The sequence below is a fragment of the Corvus kubaryi genome, unplaced genomic scaffold (assembly GCF_017639235.1).
Source record: "Corvus kubaryi isolate FWS band 111438036 unplaced genomic scaffold, C.kubaryi_AGA036_p1.0 37357, whole genome shotgun sequence".
Taxonomy (NCBI): Eukaryota; Metazoa; Chordata; class Aves; order Passeriformes; family Corvidae; genus Corvus; species Corvus kubaryi.
In genome coordinates, this window is record NW_024581117.1 from 12,952,259 (window position 1) to 12,972,686 (window position 20,428).

Below are 20,428 nucleotides of genomic sequence, written 5' to 3' on the forward strand. Positions count from 1 at the left end.
TTCTGGCAGAGGAATCTCTTCATTATGGGCAAAGCAGCCTGTACTTTCGCTGACTTGTTAAATTTTGGGAGAACTGCCCCACTTAGAAGAGTACATTAAGTGACACATTCATAGCTCTGCATTACAATTTGATGGCAAGAGTTTTAATATATTCCTCTTTCCCACCAGTCTTCTGCTGGTGTCTATATCAAAAGCCAGACTGCAGCAGAAAATATTTAAAGGGCCACTCAAGTGTTTACACTTCCTGAATACATCAGCATATGCATGAAAGAATTTGCTGCTCACAACTGGAGCACAGAACAACAGTGGCAGATCCCTCTAATCACACAATATTCCTGCCATGAGTGCAGCTTTCCCCACATGGCAAAGTGGGGTGATGGTTGGAAGACAGGGGTTGATGTGCAAAATGTATAAACTCCCTGTAGAAATCTGGTTGCCTCTGGATGTCAGTCACACCTTCCCCTCTGGCCTATCCCTGTAAGGTGTGAGCACAGGACACACTGGGGTATGAATAAGGAAGCCCAGGGTGGAAGGAACCAGGATCCTGGCTGTAGAACTAGATGGGATATTTCAGAGGCAGGAAACAATAGAAAGAAAATGCACTGTGAGGAGACAGTGCCGAGGTCGGAGCTGGATGGACAGAGCTCCCACCACAGACACAGGAGAAGGAGAAGGTGCCACCAGGTGGGGTGTGCACCATGGGCCAAGCCATGGCCAGCAAAGTCCAGGGATCCCCTAAAAGGACAGAGTCTCCCTCCTGCGTGTGCCTCAGAGAGAGGAAGTGGGAGGAAGCAGCTCTGCCACCAGTTTCACTCCCCGCTCCTCTCACCAGTCACCTCACTTGGCAGCCTTCAGTGCTGAAGGACCGCCTTGGCAATGGGGAACACTCTCTGGAGGGACAAGGGATGGCTGAGCACAAGTCCAGCAGCCCAGTCTGTGTGAGCACACTCCTTAATTGGGGGAGCTGAGCTGACTGTAAGGAGGTGATCTCGAGAAGCTGAAGTCCTAACTCAGCATCCAGCAGCTGATAGAAGTCATAAAAAAAGACACAACTTGTAAACATAAGTGAGTGTGACAAAATGTATTTGAGTAACTGGATGGCAGTAGATAGGAAAGATAAGCAATAATGAGTCAGAGAATACAATGACCATCACAAAATTTAAAAGATCATGAGGAAGTTCAGAAGCAACACACTCTAAAATTTCCAACAGACATTTTTGTCTGTGCAAGAATAAATAATAACCAGGAGGCTGAGAGCTCACTCACACAAGAGTGCTTGAGGCTAGGACCACAGCAGGACCTTTAAAAAGATGAATTTTTGATATAGTGCAAATAGCCATCATTAAAACATGGAGTGGTTTTACCTTGGTTTCTTAAAGAAATGCATCTTCTGTGTTCATGCCACTTGTCTGCACATACCACAACAAACATGCACACCTTCCTTTCCTCTCACCAATAACTTGTCTTGTTGTCCAGCTGTAGCTGTATTTAATTGATAGGGTGATGTTCAAGAGTTTGGTAGGTTTTTTGATAGTGTGTGGCTGTGTAGCAGAGAGAGTTCCCACCAACCAAAAAACTGCAGCAGCATCTTCCTCACTCCTAAACCATCCAAGAATATGCCACAACAGCTTCAGGTCAGAAATCCAAATGGGTTGAAGCTTACATGGGGTAGGAGCTGTCTTTTGACAAAACCAGTGATGAACCTTTCCCTTCAGTGCCCAATCCAGCTACTGACTGATGGATATGACTCTTAAAAGTAAGTACATCCATTATCCATCTTATGGCATGGGCCAGAGCTGGGTCAGAGGTGGGATCCCAGCCTAGACGGAGTGTTGCTCTGCCTCTGGATAGTACTGCCTCTGTGTCTCTTCCAGGGTCTCTGGGTTACTGGGATCAGCTTCTTTAACTTTCTTCCATTTTCACCTTCCCATAGGAGCCATTTCAGAGCAGTGTGGAAGCTGCTTGCTTTTGCTGATTTGACCTTTCAGCTGCTCACGTGAACAGCTCCCAAACCAGGCTGCATGCATGGCTTGCTGGGAGCTTCGCACCCCCAGGCGCTCGCCTTGGCTGGAGAAATGCTCCTGAAAGTGCTGTGCCACTGGCTTTACATCATTCAGGAAGCCCTGCCTTTGCCACAAATAAAGACAGAAACTGTTAAATGACGATGTCTAAATTTGCATGGCAAGCTCTCTCTTTCTTCTGCTAAATAAAAGTAAATCTATTTTCATCTGTGTTCAGAGATGGCCAACACAAACAATGAGTGCTGAAATCAGTAAGAATTGTGTATCCTCAGCAGCTCTCAAAAACAAGATTTGGGGGAAGGCTCCAAACGAGTCCTAGGAAGGGCAACTCTGGAAACCAAGTTTGTTCAACTGGACAATGCTTTTCAGATGTCATTGTTCACTCACTTTGTTTTCTAAAAGCACGTTTCTACCCCTTTGTTTGGAAATATAAGATTGAACACAAAACCTCACCAACCAGAATCAACAACAGCTGAAATGAGGGAGATCCAGCCCTCAGGCCTGGCCCAGCCCAGCTCTGCCACTCTGCTGGCTCTCACCCTGCACCCCTCTCCATCTCCCCATGGGCAGGGCTGGCATCACACTCCCAGCTTTTATACCCTCCTGGGTTTAACATGAAGCCCCCACAGAGAAAAGCCATCACCCCCAGGTCCCAGAAACCTCAGGGGCGAGGCAGGCCTGGGGGTCGCTTCAGCGGAATCTCTACAGGAAACAATGGATGTACTTTGGGGCAGAGAAAAGGGAAGAAGAAAAAAATATGAAAAATGTATTACCTGTTGTCTGGTTATTTCTCTGTGAAGGGGGAGCAACCCAGAATTTTACAGACCACAATTCATCACTTAACTAACAGGAACACAGGGAATGAAAACAAACAAGCATACAAGCAAACAAAAACCCCTCCATGATTTATTAGTTTCAGTGCAATCTTTCCATATCTGCCCCAATCACAAGTCCCACAAGAAGTGTGACTAAATTTAAATATTAAATAAAGCAAGGAAATATAAGAAAACAAAGCAAAGCAGCATAAGGGAGGGAAATTCCTTAGATCCCTTTGAAATATTACTTTTCCTGTAGTGGTTATGACAACACTTAGGGATGGCTCAGATGATTACAACTTCGCCTGCTTTCAGAATGTACCCTGTTCCCACAGCACTCAGCAAACAGCTCACTGTCCAGCCAGAGTGGTTTAAATTATGAGCATTTTAGCAGTGTAAAACTCACCTAATATACAAACAAATCCATACATCATTTTCCTCCTGAAAAACAGCTTGGCACCTTACTGCTGCAGAATCCTCCCCAAAAGCTTTTGAAACAATCAAAAGCATGCAAAACAATAATATACAGAACACCAATATTGAAGTGGTTTAGACTAAAATAAGACAAAGACTATTTCATGTGCAATAGTTCCTAGAGCCTTTGCCTTTCTAACTTTCTAATGTCCTCCCTTGTTCTGTTGTCTCTGTAAAACAGCAAGAAAAATCAACACATACATCCTTATGATTATGATATATACAAAAGGCCTTCTAAGGAGTTTATGTAATTGATTACAAAGAAATGACGTCTTTGATACTTGGCTTGTGTAAATAATATATTTTTAAATATTTGCTGATAATTTTTTTTCCTAAAAATGCTTGTGGTAAGTAGAGACCATGTGTCCTTAGAAAACAGACGTGCTTGTGTTTGATGGGATCATCAGTACTAGCAAGGAGCAATATTTTAACAGGAGGTTTATCCCACACTGAAAATCATGCATTTAAACATGTGTGATGTGCACCCAGCACATATTCTCCCAAGAAAGGTATTTCACTGCTAAATGGTCACAGAGCATTTAAAGACAGCTGCTTTATGCAATCCTTCCCATACAGTCAATAATATATTTAGATTACTGAAAACACAATCAAAATATATGACAGATAGCTTGGGACTTCTCACATACCACTTACAATTATTCTGTACGGTACCTAAACTCATCATTCCTGTTTAAAAATAAGGACATCTTTAAAGTGTTCACTTACTCTGCTAAAGCTGTCGTGTTGAAGGACTTATCCTGAATGCTGAAACAGAAACAAGAAAACATCAGATAAATCAGCAAGGCAGGCAGGCTCCCTGTATCTTCCTCAGTTGTAGGAACACATGCACAAACATGGCATTGCTAAGCACGTCTCTGTGTGCTCGCTCTACATGCACAGCTCTACCTTGGGCTGCTCTGCACATGCTCATAATCAAGGAACCCCAGGGATTAGTCCTACAACACTCACAAAGCCCATCCAGCAGCGCTCAGAATTCAGGCAGGGGTGCAGGTAGACCTCAGATCACGATCTTTGACAGCTGTAACAATGCTGCTAATAAAAGCTTAGGTTTACAAACAAGCATTTGGCATTCTATCCTTTAAATGCTTGCTCTGTGTAATTGGCTCATCAAACACGGGGGGTTTTATTACTTAAATAGGGTTGCCCAGCTAAGTTGTCTGGAGGTTTTCTTGTTTAGTGGTCTCTTGCATACTCAGCTCATGGGCAAACCCCAAGAGATTCTACAAAAAAAAATCTAGCAGAAAGGACGGTTCAAGTAGGAAAAGGTTATGAAGCTAACAGCAAGCAGTAGATAAAACCATTCCTGTGAAAGGAATAGCTGCTGTGCTCCTGCAACAAAGTGTTTCTGACCTGACATAATACATTCAGCAGGGTCAGCTCAGGATATTGCAAACTGCTGGGTTTGAGGCAGCAGTGGAATTCCCCCTGGAACAACGCCCCTCAAATCCAGTGAATACAATCTTGGATCATCCTGAAATCTTACAGCGGCAAAAATAAAAAAAAAAAAACAAAAACCCAACCAGCAAATAATCTCACTGCTACATAGCAGAGATGGGATTTTGTTGTTGTTTGGGCTGGGGGAGAGAAAGCAATGCAGACAACAACGCCTTGTGAGCACTCCTGTTTGTGACAAAGGCATCTCTGAGACGCCAGCATCAAGCAGAGCGGGGATAAAGAGAGGCACCTCCTCCTCCTCCCCGCAGCAGCAGCTTGTGCCTCTGCGTGGTGTTGACACACATTCCCAGGCAGCAGTGGCAGCCAGGAATCACAGCCCTGACAATCGCTTTTCTTTCACCAACAGCACTAACAAAGCATCTTCACCTCGTCCCAGCCTCCCTACCTGCTCGCACACACTGCTTGCTATTTTCTTTCTTATATTGGTACACATTTGTCAATGTGTTTAATGACATGAATTACCTGGGGATCAGAATATCACAGCCAGTCTGCAGGGACTTCTGCCCTACAGAGAGCAGGGTTTGTGAGAGAAGAGTGAACAGAAAAGCTAAATTTAATGGTTAGCAGTTAAATCCTGCTTTAAAACTTAAATTTCAAATTTTTTTTCTCCTCCTGTTTCCAGTTCCTTTGCTCTGACCATACAAATATAAATTTCTTTATTGCTATTCTATTTGCAGGACAGCAACTGAACAAAGGTATGCTTCTAGAGGTTGTGGGACTCAAAAGCTCAGTTTACATGGTCAATAAGTAGTGTCATTAAAAATAAGTGATATCATTTTTAATGAATATATTCCAGAATGCTTAAGTGCTTGACTCTTGGCCATTGATTTTCAATGGTCAGGCTAGGTTCACAGCTAGCACTTCAAGTGTGTAATGGAGGAATCACTACATTTTATCACAAAATCACACTGATAAGCATCACAGCTTGGCTAGAGTAGAATTTAAAGAAGGACTGGGTACCTACACTCACCCACACAAGAAAGGGAGTGAACGGAGAGTGCTCTTACAAACAGGACTTCTCCATTTGTGGGTGCATAAGTTAAGGTCTATTCCTCTGCAAATTCACTGCAAACACACTGCGGGGCTTTGATGTTATTACTGATAAGATAACATGATTGAAGATTAGTTTGTAAGACAGGGATGCTTCGGACTGAGACCAAGTTTAAAGCATCATCACTTTTCTGTTGTTTGTCTAGACTTTGGTGCTGAGCAGCGATTGCTATATCTTTAGGGAAGCTCTTTACACAGACTTCCACTAGTTTTAAAGATAGCACTTGATCAGTGTAAATGAAGAGTCTCTTCTTGTGAGGGTGTGAAACCATTCACAAAAACCAAATTTCGTGTCAAACAGGAATAATACTAACAAATGCTCATAAGTAAAGTCCAGCCAAGCTCAGGAACCTGTTTCAGAGTAATGTCCCAGTCAGATAAATGGAGCCACCCTGCTCCTGGGGAACACAAGAGAGGAACTGCAGTAGACTCACAATAACTTTACTTTTCTTCCTTTACCAGAAGGAAATAATTTGTCTTCAGGGGCAAACACTCATTTCAACAGCGATGTTGACTTGGGCCCTATTGGCTGACCCCAGCTTCTTCCACCTGCTTCCCATCCACATACTTGGGGTGAGACCAGAGCAGGCAAAGAGCCTCTGGCCTCACAAGGGAGAGCCAAAGATACTTGAGCCTTCATCTCTGCTTCCTTCTAAGTCCCACGCACGGAGAAAACCTAAAACTGCTGTTACCTCCTTTTCTTCAGTAATGACATTCAAGCCATTTAGGGCTGTAATGCTATGAAACATCACTCTTTAACACACTGAAATTCTCAGTGCCAGATGTATTTCATCACCACATTCAGATGACATGCCAGGCTTGTCATCATCATGAAGTCTCAATGAAAATAAAGCTACACCTATGTGTGAAGTAAGCTTTGAAATTCCCCACTGAATAGCAGATAAACTTTTAAGGATTTTTTTATTTTAAATTCATTAGAATACATATTTCTGAAATTTTGAAAATAAAGGCTTTAAAATCAGTTTTTCCTTATTTCTACTGAACAGTTTTAGTGATTCATATTTTTGCAAATCCTGTCTATGAAAAACCACTTTTTCTGTGGAAAAGCTTCCCATTTTATACCCAGTTTTATTCTTACCCTCTTTTGCCAAATGTTGATCAAGCCAATGTAAACATCACATGACAGCCCTTAGCTGACAACAAAAATGTCAGAGATCCCCAAAGAAAACATCTACCTACATTTTGGAGATACGAAGATTCAGAAATATGTTGCTGTTCACTAAGATTGGAAGTTTGACTAATATATTGCCTATTTATGGCTGACAAATAGATTGTCATAGAAATTCCATTCTTTATTTGGTTGGTATCATCAGGAGAAGTACTGCTAGGTCAGGAAGAAGAATGAAACAGGAATCACAGCATCCAGCTTGGTTTTGCAAGTTACAGACACAATATTCAACATAAATTATATGTTCACAAGCTCAGAACAGCATTAGCTGGCAGTGAGTGCCCTACAAAGACTGCAAAAGGAGAGAGAGGTAGTGAGACAAAAGTGGGCAGAAACAGTTCTGGCTTCAGCAGAACAGGAGAGCACAACAAGCAAAATGTCATTAAAAAAGGAGGAATAAGAAGCTCTTCAAGCTGCAGTTGTCTAAAAAGTGTCTAAACCCACCTCCCACGCCCACATCCCGGCAGGTTTTGTGGCTTTTTGGGTTCACCTGCAGAACAGAACCTTTGCCTCAGTTTCCAGAATTTGCTCATTTCACTAAATGACTGTTTTCTCTCAAGGGCATTTCTGACTCAGACAAATGATGAGGCCTTTCAACCTCAGAACTACAGAATAATGAAGAATTTGTACTGGGAAATAAACTGTATTTTAAAGGGGAAATTACACATTTACAAAGAACTCTACACTCTCTAATGTTCTGGGAAAGTTAGTATTTCTGCATGTAGTATCTACTACCTAATGACAAACTCAGTGCAAGCCTACAGGGTGTGATTAGCATTTATTGCCAGACTATTTTTTATTATTATTATTTGTTATTCCACAGAGTCCAGAGTGCCTGTGCTGGAATTGCTGCATCAAAGGCAATTATATTTTGCAGTGCAGTCAGGCCATACAAGGGAGCTGCCCCGGGCACCCTGGAGGGATGTGAGAGGCACAGTGTGACGCACACTGCAGGATGAGGAGCCCAGGGCAACGCCCTCCAGCTCGGGGAAGAAGTTACTCATGTTCCACTACCCAAATAAAGGGAAACTTGGAATGATCTCCCCACTACTGTCTTTCTGGATGAAGTCAAGTCATCCCTGCCAGACCTAGCTGAGCTCAGAGACTCATAAAAATATTGAGCAAATTTGTTTTTCTTGGATCATGTGTGCTCCTGCCAAGAAACAATACCCTGAAGTGCTCCAGCTGTCCTTCACCTCTCTCCAGTTGTACCAACCAGGAGGTGCACTGAGTCCCGCCTGTTTGCATGCACAGCATTTGCTGCCATGGACAGAACACAGCTCCACTGCTCTGAGGAGAAGATTGAATATGCCTCCTTGGCAGGTCACACTGCTACTTCTGAGGCCACACTCCTGACTTTTGTTTAGCAGGAACTCAGTTCTGACTTCAGCAAGTCTGTTGTCTTCCCACACACAGGATTTGCTTGAGGGATAAGGGCAGGAATCATTCCACAGCAAAACATTAGCACTGTGGATCGCTCCAGTGCCTTTCCCTTTCTTCAAAAGCGATCCTGCAGGATATTTTGCTATTTTCCAATCTGTAAGACATAAACCAAGGAGCTGCCATGTGAGAGAGGAGTCACATGCTCTCTCCTGTGGTGATAAATACTGAGTGCTACATGCTGCGGCTCAAAATACCCATGTGTTCACCGACTTGCTTTCTTGATGAGCAGCCTGCCTTTTTATGGGCAACATTCTCTGAAACATCAGCAAACATCTCAGGAGAAATTAAACTAAAATACAGCAATTATATGTAGGAGCCGATTGTGAGCCCTCAATCCAGTTTCTACATCTTTGATTTTCTTAGTGACCTAATTAGGACATCATCTGAGAGGGGGGAGCCTGGGGGAAAGAGCACTCAGTTGATCTTGCTGTGTGTCTTAAAATGAGCCGACAGGCTCACACAGGAAGAGACTCCAGCTGAGCGTAGGTGCAGACACAGTTGTCATAATGAAATCCAGGGAAGACCCATAAGGTGCCTTTCTGTTGGGCTGGGTAAAACTTTGAGCACCTGCACAGACCTTCAGGTCTGTGAATATGTGTATTTTCTGAAGAGATTTCAGTGAGCAATCAAACTGCACAGAATTCCTGGCTCAAGCCTCCTAAGCAGCAGGCCCATGAATCCCATACACACTCCCATAGCACACCCAAGTTTGCACTGAGGGGGGCCCATCTACCCTGTAGCTCAAAAGGTACAGATCCCTGCTCTTTTAAAGGGAAAATTACCATGGAGCTACACAGTTTTGTGCAGATTGTGGACTACTACAGTCCCATCACTGGATTACATTTGTGCAGCCCAGGTGCACATACCTGAGCAAGCACCAACAGTGGCACTGGGAGAGCTGCCACCAGCACAGCCAACTGCTGGGGCAGAGAGCCCACACCAAGCTCTGCTGGAAGGCTACACCACTCCTGGCTCCCTGCTTAACCAGTATCAGCTGATTCCATACAGGCCTCTGGTCTGAGGAAGAGTGCTAAGCTGGAAATACAGAACCGTGCCTCTAATTTTGTTATTAAATAACAAGTTGTTTTATGGAGTCCCATCAGCTCTGCTGAAAATCGCTGTAAAGATGCCCAAGGATCATTATCCAGCACTCACAAGGCTGCATGATAAGCCCAGCTGTACCAGCCTAAGTGGTGCTACTGACTGAGCTACTACTCAGCTGCAGTGAGTTTAATACCGTCACAGATGACAAAACTATTTCCAGCAGGTTTACACCACTCAGGCTAGACTCAATACAGAACTAATTCATAACCAGTTTTTCCTCTGAACATTGCAAGATGAGGAAAAATACACACATATCTTTAATTTTTATGTTTATGTTCATTCCAAACATCCATTCACAGAATCATAAACCTCAAAGGCTTCAGTATTTGTGTTTTTGCACATCTGCCTGTAGTAATGCACTCACCTACGAGGTACTTTGCAGATCTTGCTCACTCTCCTCCATGTAACTAGCAGACCAGCTCATACTACCTTGCCTCACCTGGAGCTTTATCCTCCCAGCAGCAGAGAAGCCAGAATGATACAAAACAAAATCAATACCAATCTAGAAGACATGTATCAAAACCAACCTAAAGCAACTGCTGTCTAATTTCAGATCTTAGTGACATATAGGAGAACCTCTTTAATTAGCATTGTCAAAGAGTTCCATTATCAGCAATTACGTGCTTTCAGAGGACACCTGACCTTCCCCCTAGGCATTACTGTGCACCACATGACCCTCACTGATTAGTCCTACTGACATCTAAGGGACAGGTCAGCTAACATGAAAGACAGATTTGCAATCTGTCTGCCTCTTTCTAGTTTACAAAACCTTCATGGGTGTTTCTACCCTCTGACCACGAGCAGGAAACACCCACAGGCTGCTCTCAGAGGGCTGGGCAGCTGTACCAGAGTTGCCCACAGTATTTATAGCCCAATAGGACTGGCCCCTGTGACCTGATGTGCCTGAATTTTGGGTATGAAGACAGAACATCCAAGCCCTTGAATATTTCTTTCTCAAGAGCTTACTTCCTATTTTCTATTTTTGTTGCACTGCAGGAAAATCTAACTGATACAGACGGATTATGAAGTATTAATGTATAAAATAACCCAAAACATGAAATGTAAAACTACACCATTATATGATGCTTATGCCACTTAACAAACTACTTTCTATTTATGTATTTAGATCACATTTAGAGAACTCTGAATACCCACTACTGTTTGTGTGACACTGGGAATGCTGACTGAAGTTCAGAAAGAGAATAGCAATAAATGCAGTTACAAAAGTAAAACCTGTAACTTAAGTCTCCTGTGTCATAATAAATAACCAAAACTACTTTTCTTTTGGAAAAAGAACAGTAACACAGGGATGATTAGCAGTGAATTTAACTTCCTCCATCAGAAACAGGGAAAAGCAAGGAATCTCCATTTGCACACATCAGATGCAACTATACAAGACATGGGATCCCACAGAGAGGTTTTTAACCCCATTCACTGCAGTCAGTATTTTTATACATTTGAATCTGGTTACTTCTTTGCCAAGTGCTTATTAATTTCAAGGGCAAGTATGGTCAGAGAAGAAGCTGATGTCATTAAGTCAAAATTGATGTAATGTGTTTATTTATATGCTCTTTTCTGAACTTGCTACACGCATCATATAAACATAAACCCAAGACAGATCCAGCTTCTCACAGGCCCCTCTGGAGTCCATTCTGAGCCATGGAGAAATCCTACAAAGAGCTGAATTTAGTCAACTTACTCCTGGCTGTCAATTCAGACATAATATTTCTTCCCAGCCATCTTAATCTCATAGAGAGGAAAAGCTGCCCACAAGTCAGAAAAGAAAATAATGTGGTAGACAAAAGAAAGGAAACTCATGTTGGGGAACATAATAGGAAGGTACAAGAAAAATCCAGAATAAATCCATCAAATATAAGCAAACAGTCCCAATGTAAAACACAGTTATGATGGGCAGCTGAGGGAGGTCTTCTGGGCATTAGCTCATCCATTTTTGTGGGGGTTTATAAATCTCCAGTTGCTCATTCTCCTTTCTGCCATGAAAAGTGCATGGTAACGAATCCTACTTTTTTTTCCAAGCTGTTTTCTGAATTACTATTTACTAAAATGTGTAGGCAGTGACATTTGAAACCCACTGATTCAGGCCATTATCTTTTCTAATATCATCATCCATTGACATCAGAAAAGTCTCAGCAGTTATACTATATTCCCCTGCACTGGTATTTCACCAAAATGCAGTGAATAAGCCACCAAATATTAGCAGCCACAGTCAGTGGTCAATTCCTGCTCAGCTTCTACCTTGCTGTTTTAATTTCTTCTCCTAGCAAGTAGTCCTCCTCTGTTTGGCTTTTATTTCTATCCAGGCTTATGATCTGTGCTTGTGTCCTACCATGTACCATTCTAATTTAACAGGGCAATCCATAGCTCCTCAGCATAAATATAAGTTTGTTCTTCCAAAGGCTGAGAATATGTTTAAGTTTCAATATATTTTAGGTTGCTTTGGTTTTGTTGGATTTGGTTTTGGGTTGTTTTTTTTTTCCAGTAAGCAAAGTATTTTTTTCTTTTATATTGAGGGAAAGACAGAGGAAACTGTATTTCACCCAAATGTACATTCTCAGCACATTGTGTTTTTCAACACAGTAAAACATCCAGGACTGGTCACAACACTCTACAGAAATTAAATAATAAAATCCTCTTACATAATATTTAACTTTGTGGCATAAAACCAGAACCCTAGTGAAAATACAAGAAAATGGCACATGTTATGAAGCATAAATGTCTTATACACATATTCAAATTTATTTTCTCATTACTTAGAAGGATTTTCTTTTGTATAGTGGTACTTTGGGGAGGAGATGAACCTGTGGCAGTCACTGGAACACAGGACCTAATTTCTGCACAAAGCCGAGGAAATATCCCCATAACCACACACCATCTGTGCTCTTGCCTTTTTTTTTCTCCTGCTGCACTGCCTCCTGCTAAAGTGTGTGTGTGTGTTTATCTTGTGGGCTGGCTTGGCTCCCTTGCTCAGGGGCGTCCTGAGATAGCACCAAGCCCAAGCCTGTCTGCAGACACGTCCTGTGCCAGGACCACTGGGACATCCCCTTTCCTCAGGCAATGGAGTCTCTTGCCCCAGATCCCAGGATCTGAGTCCTGACATAGCCAGGCCACAGGGCATTTACTGTCCATGGCAGCACAGAAAGCTTCTACAACAGCCACTTCTCTTCCCAGTGACTAATTCAGTATTTGTTTCCAACTCCTAAGAGGAAGTCCTCTTCCAAGGACCAGGACAAACCTGACTTAACAAGACTTAGCAGAAGACCTTTCTTCTCCTGACTCAGAACATCTCACAGGGGTGTCCAGAATCAGCTCACTGAAGGGCTGCAGCACACACAGAGGGCAGCACTCAGCCCTTCAGTTATAAAATGCACTGTTCTCCCTTTCAGTCGGTTATTTGTTTGAATATGTTCTCATCCCAGGTTAGCAACAGCTTTTAAGATTCAAAAAGAATCTGAAGGCAATCATTTTCTCTGGGAAGACCTTGTGCAACTTCACAACAACTGCTGACACCAAACAAATGACCTTGTTCACATAAATTTGGTCCCAATGCAAACTATTTGTGACTTGAATATTTCCAGTATAGATCTGCTGAAAGGAAGCAGAACCATGTAGGAAAGAAATTTATGCAGAAAGCAGCTTTACCACTTTGCTATCTTTCTCAAAAGGGCAGAGTAAATTACTTTTCCCTTTTAAAGCATTTAAATCTTTTGTTGTAACGCACATTGAGTGTTCTTAATGACATGATCACATCTTCTATCTCAAATTGTAAGTCCCCTGACCCTTTGATAAAGTAGAGAAAATTGGGTTTGGTTTTACACTACTCAGAGAGAGTTGTAAATACAAGAAAGACATTTTCATTCTAATTTTAATAATATTTTCCATCTAGCAGTTCTGCAGCATCAATCAGAAACATACCAATCATGGAAAAAAGTTCTATTTCTAGGTGAGCTATCCATCTTTAGAGAGAATTAGAGTCTTTATAAAAATTCTCAGAAGCAGAGCCAGTGAAAAATAATAAATAATCCTTTAAAATCTGACTGTAATATCTTTTTTTTAAAAGGTTACAAGGAAAGGATATCTTGCTTTTATGTTAACAAAAATGCTGACAGTACTTATTAAAAAAGAGCAATGAATACTGTAGTCTAAATGTAGGCATATTCAGGAATATTCAGAGCTACAATATCTTCCCTCTCTATGCTGAAGTTTGAAGAACTACAGCCTACACTCTCTAACCCAAATCCAGGCTCTCAAACCCACATTTAAGCACCTACACAGTTTAAGACTAATTTTAGGTAGCCACCAAGCTGAAAGCACTTGGCCAATACATACACTGCTAATTCAGTGTCTGGGATGATGGTTGTAAAGGCTCTGGGATTATGCCTAACACTACAGCTGTGTTGATGCATGCTCACTACAAATATAGAAAAAAAATCCTCCAACATACCCAAACTCAGCTCCAACAGTTATTGAGGCACCAACCCAGTTACCATCTCAGGGCATATTTGTTCTTGTCTCCCACCCCCTCGTTTTTTCTGCTCCTCACAGATCTCCTCTGTTCTGATTAACTACCCCAAAGTTCCTGTGGGTGCAAAAGGGATAATGCCAACCAGGATAACTATTAGTATTTCCTACTAACCCCACAGAAGTGGTGGCAATCATGGATTGGTAGTGAGGGCCCTTGCTCTCTTTTCTCTCCCCTCAATGCTACACTTGGCCCATTTGTCATCACTTGTATCATGCAACCAGCCCCTCAAGTGTTTTGAGAGAATGGGCCAAAGAATGACTTTATAAACTGCCCAGTGCATAAATGTGTTCTGGCAGAGCAGGGAAAACCCATTCTCCAAAGCAGTACAGTTCTTACCACAGCATTACTCACAGCTTCGTGGAGAAACAGGAAAACCAGATAATCTATAGCCACCAAAAAGTAAGCATGACTCAATTGGGGTGACTCACAGTTCTGACTAACCTGTTTAACAGCTCTCTTTTTAAAAAGAACCAGTTTTGAAATCCTTTCTGCATGTTCTTCCTCAATTGCCTTGCACTGCACAGTTTTAAAGTGATTACCAAAGCACAATCACAGTGCAGGTCTAAGCAAACCACAACGATGCATAAATGTATCTTAAAGCTTTAAATAAAACGTAGTAAATAAGTGTTAGGAAGATGCATTTGTCTAGAACCTAGAAGATTATTTCTTAGTCAAACATAAGGCAGATCCAGCTGAATGCCAAGCTGGGAGGATGGAGGGTTGAGTCATGCTGCTGTCAAGTGCCTGCACCAGGCCTGCAGGTGCACAACGCTCATCGCTCCATCACATTCTCGTTTTGCGCAGTGAATTTCCAGCAGAATAAAAAAGTAGCTGAGGCCTCACCCAGAAGCAAATGCAGCTGGGGTCAGGAACAGCAGTGCTTTTAAGGAGAACTTGAGGAACAGTCATCTCCTGGCATAAAGCAGTGTGCATCTTTAAATCAATAGGGATGTTAAATTTGTAATAGAGACGGAAGTTTAGAGTTCATTCATTATCAGCCCACTCTTCAATACAGGGCAAGTACTCCTCCTTATACGCCATTAAAATGAATCCCCAGTATTAAAAATGTTTATAAAACCATAACTACTCTTGACATCTGTGCTGTGGTGTAGACTAATTTATTACTAGCTCATTCTTGTAAACAGTCATATAGCAAACAGGAAACAGGCAGGAGAAAAGTAACCAAATGAAACCCATTCTCCAAGTGCATCATCAAAGAAAGGGTTTTTTTAATTTCATCAGTTACCACGAAGTGTCCTGTCAGCCTCTGCAGCAAATGAGGCTCATATCCACCCAAAGGAGCCAGAACTAACTGAAAAGGCTGGGAAATCAGCTGAAGAGTGGTACAGAAACTGCCCATTACATGGTGCTGTAATTCATCTGCTATTCTACTCTATCTCTTGGTGAGTCTGTAGAGGTACCATGTTTCAAAATTACACTACATCTAAAACTACACATGCAATAAATCATCCATGTAACATTCCTCAAGAGTCACTAAGCTGCTTTATCTGACATTGCCACTAATGGAAAAGAGGATTAATGGGCTTTGCTATTATTTGTTACCCTTCCCTTGATTGTGGAAAATCCAGTTGTTTTCCCCAAGTTGTTGCTGAAGGCCTTGACCCAAATCCCTACTTACAGCCTTAGGTAACAACAAAAGGTTCGTGCTGTCATTTCAAGGGTTAGGCAGTAACCAAGGGCAGATTAAATTTAATCCATACATAAAGTACAATTTGATTGATTCATGGATTGATTGACAAGAGCTGAGGGATCAGTCAAGCATCTCTGTCTGCTGTCTGGAAGAATGTTTCCATGTCATTTTTTTCAGAAATTGTTTACTTACATGTGCTGATGAACTCCTGGTTTTCCACTGTCCTCAGCATCCTCACTCCCTTGCTTGTGCAGTGTATACTTTTAGACAGATCTGGAACTGTTCCATACCCAAAAGGATGATTAAATGATTACAGCTAATGCAGCAGTCATTGTCATGAACCATTTAATCTGATGCATCAAATCTGATGCAGAGCCTCTGTATACAACAAATACGCCAATGCACAGATATTCAAGGTTTCACCCAAATACCTTTTGGCTCACAGCAAAATAAGACTATAAAGCATTTCCCCCAGTTTATTTTTAAGAGGTGGTCATTTCATTTCCTGGGAAAAATTACACTGTGCAAAAACTGTATTATGCAACCCTGCATTCATTAATATTTCATTTTGTTGGCAGAAGCCAGTTCCAATTTTCAAAATCCATTATGAATGTAGGGAAGGATGCCCATGAAAGAGTGAGTCACAACATTGATGCCACTTGAAATGAGTAATCACCAACATTTTTCATAATGTCCTCTGCTCTGTGCAAAAAATAACTTTCCACTTAAATAGGAAAAGTTTGACAAAACTGGAAGCACATGTCTAAGACATAATCTCAAAAATAGTGACCTTTTCAGATGTTGTTTAAAAGTAGTCTTAACAAAATGAAATATTTATTATCAGCAGCAATCTCTTTTCACAGCAACACAAGTGCACAACCAGAGTAAGGTCGGGAAACGCTCCCTCCCATGGCAGTGAAATTACATACAGAACACTTTGTACATACATATGAAAGAATTACTATGAATTTCAGAGAGATAACGAGGAATTCCTGCAGACCTCAGCCAACTACCCAGACAGGCTTTTATTACCTGGCTGCATTGCAACAGTCTGCAAACGTGCAAAGGAAAAGTCACAGCAGCTACCCTTGCTCTTAATTCTTGATCTCTGTCATACAGAGAGTTACACAGGAATTCACCACCAGCAGTGCAGCTCCCCTGCTCCCACGGCACAGGCCTGAGATGTGCACAGAATATCCAGAAACACTCAGTCCCAGGCCTCATCCAGGCATTTCCCTGGAAAGCTGCTGAGTCATCCACGTATTAGATGGGAGACTCCTCACCATGGAGCTCCCAGGAGATGCAGAGCTGAATTAACCTTCTGCGACAGAAAGTTCTGCTGTTCTGTACAGATACCCTGAATTTGCCTTGCTGTCTCCTACACAGTCATCATATTTTCTTCACCCACCTCATCTCCCACTTGCAAAGTTGCTGGTCTCCTCAGGCACTCAGAAGGACAAATCTTAGAAGTTGTTACTTAAGGTGTCTCCTCCGTAATTAAAGATTTTAAGGAAATAGGCTCAAAACTTCTCATCTATAAGCAGACTGCCTGGTTCTTCCACAAGTGATAAGGAGACAAACACGAAGTCTGCTTCCTGTGTAGGACCACTGCCATCATTTTAAATTGCCATTGCAGCATTGATGTAGACAGCACAGTCCATTTCTTGGTGCAGAACAGCCATCTAAGCCATGAAACACCCTAGGAATCTGAAGAACCACATAGTTCCCATAACTCCAACCACCATCCAGACATCTGTGTTTCTATATAAGGTTCCACAGTGCACAGTTTTCAGAATATAATTGTTGCTACTGCTTAGGTCAGCAAGACCTCAGAATTCACCCAGTTGTAAGATTAAGAACAACCACACATCTACGAGTATCTCAAAACCTGTCATTAATCTAATAAAACATCCATGTAAATCCATTTCAGATACCAGCATCTGCATAGCAAAGTGCCTTCCTTCTATTACTCACACAGACACAAATTAAAAATATATCAGCACTATTTGAATTCAACTTCATATAGAGCTGCTTTGAACTGTTTCTAACATGACTTTGCTAAATCCCTAGACATTGAATATGAGCTTGAAGATTTTTTTCCAGTTGCTATTCAAAGTAAGATCAAAATGAAAAGAACTGGAGTCATAAATGAAAGGATGAAGAAAGTGGTGTTGCTTCCTTTAAAATCAGTCTAAGAATACTGAAGGGGACAAAAAAAAGGTGGCTGCCTGGCAGGGACGTGCTGATGCTCTCTGGTTTACTGATACCAGGTCAACAACCTGCTAAAGCCCCCCTTGTTCCACACACCATGCATGTTAAAAAGCCTTTTGACTTGTGGAATCAAAGCCAGGCTAAGGACAAGATAAAAAAAGGAGAAATAGCACTGCTCTTACACCTGAAAAAAATTAAAAGTTAATGAATTGTTGAGCGTGAGCGGAAATAAAACCCATTGAAAGATTGAAAAGAGCACGAGTACCTCAGGTCATGGTTGTCAAGAAGGCTGATGGAACCTGAATTGGTCAAGTGGGGTGAGAAGAGGCACTGAAAGAAAACAGAGGAGAGGGAAATCAGTCTGGTGTTGAGCTTGAAAAAGAGAAGACAGAGAAACGAAAAGACTACATCTTGATAAGTTTCCCATAAGCACAGACTGAATTAATTATGATAACAGAAATACTAGACTAGAATAAAAAGTACTGATAAGAGCCAGGGTAATTTATCTTTCCAGTATTTATAGACACAGAGAAATCCATTTTTTTTCCAAAACCTGTAATAAAGTCCTGCAAACCAAACTGTTTAGAGGAGACATATTGTGAGTGACCCCTTCTTACTGTGCAGTGTAAAGACACTGCCCTGCTTGACATCATTTCCAGCTATATTTAAAAATAGGCTGCAGGATCTCTGAAAATTTGCAAACTAATTATTCCAAGCAGAGGTTTGGGCTGGCAAATATGCTTGATTTATTTTGCCTTCCATTCAAAAAAATCAGGGATGTTATGCCATCTTTTTCATTGAATTGATGCTCGACCATAAAAAGCCATCTGGAAATTCCAACCATGGAGCCAAGCCCAGGGACTGCTCTTTAACCTCAGCACCCCAGAGAGTGAGGACTCCAAGCCTAGGAAATAGATACACAGACAGCAGCGAATGCAAACAAGAAAACACAATCTGCATTTCTCCTTTGTTTTTATTTTCATCAAAGTGCATTTCTGCATGTGCAAATGATCAGTTGGTTGTATAATGTATGTATAATTATGTATGCCGTTCTTATTTGCATCAAATCATGATAAAACTAATGCTAATTGTATGGAAAACTGACTTTTTTTTTTGTGCCTATTTTGATCTTCTGGCAGTTTGCTAGTACTCTAGGGTTGAGAATATTCTATGGAGTACAGTTTATAACAACCTCTGAGAGTTTGAAACAATTAGAAATAATTACAGCACTGATAAGAATACAGATTAAAATTAAAATTACCACAGGTTTTTTTTTTGGGCACCCATTTTCCTTTCTGGATGTGATAAAAACTAGTTTGACTTAAAAAAAAAAAAAAAGTCATTTCTTAACAGGATTGTATGAAGACTTTTTCATGTACAACTACCTCAGATGGGTATAAGATTTATACTGTGATTTATATCAGCCACAGAGAGAATTTCATTTTAATTCATTCTCTCCTATTGCCAGCTCTAATTTGCAGATGTTGTAGGCTTTCAGTTTAAAACAGAAGCAGAAATTCTGGTATGTTCAATGTTTGGAAGAAATTCATATCTGCAATGATAGAGGCTAAACAGATAGGACAGATGGGCAGATGAAACCAGGGGACAGAAATAAATCATGCCTTGATGTTACCTGCTTAAGAGAAAACCTTGCATGGGTTTCTAGAGCTAAACTAAAACCACACTTCTCAGAACTCTATCACTTAGTCATCAGTGACAAACTGATGAAAAAAGAAGTGAAAAGTACCAACACAGTACCTATTTTTATCCAAAATAAAACATTTCCATTTGCAGATTTTTTTAAAGAGAAAAAAATAAGAAATTGTCCATGCAGGGATTTACAAGGAAAAAGTAAGAAAATATATTCTTACCCTCTCCCCCTCTCTTTCAGCCCCTCAACCTCCTACCATTCCCATAATTCATGCACAAATTATACCAGGAGCCACAGTTCAATCTGTCTGTCCTGGAGTCTGGATACAAACTTCAGCTGTTTAACTCCAAATTCACCCCAAACTCTGGGCTGCGGAGATTTCATCTCTCCTGACCTCTCCTGTTAAACTGCTCCAGTTTGTAACCTAATTCAACACAAGGGAGGATTAGGGCTCTAGATGCATCTCTTGGTTTAGCGACACCCAATTGCCCACAAACACTACAGAAATGCTTCAATGATCTTGTAAAAGAAAAATTACTTGGGAAGTTAGGGGCTCATTTTTTCACCAAATGCAATATGCATAAATCTGCACTTCTCAGTCAGTCTCTCATTCTTTTTACAAGGCACAGTCGAGCTCTAAGACAGACATTGCTGAACAGAAACACAGCCAAGTCATCCCCTGGCTGGAGATGACCTAGAACTGAAAGAGTTATTCAGGAGCTCAGGTGCTGTTCCTGCTTTCTGAAGGCATCCTGACGTATAAGTGTGTTCAATAAATGTGTTCATCACTCATGGGGGGG

General features: G+C 41.4%; 1 protein-coding gene across 10 annotated transcripts in view; it reads right to left on the reverse strand.

The window, feature by feature from the left end:
• FAM13C (family with sequence similarity 13 member C) overlaps positions 1-20,428 on the reverse strand; it is a 115,678-nt gene that overhangs the window by 42,941 nt on the left and 52,309 nt on the right. For all 10 annotated transcript variants that reach the window (XM_042033296.1, XM_042033297.1, XM_042033295.1 and 7 more), the window contains exon 7: positions 4,037-4,075. In XM_042033296.1, the coding sequence (XP_041889230.1) occupies positions 4,037-4,075 (39 nt within the window). The remainder of the gene's footprint in view (positions 1-4,036; positions 4,076-20,428) is intronic.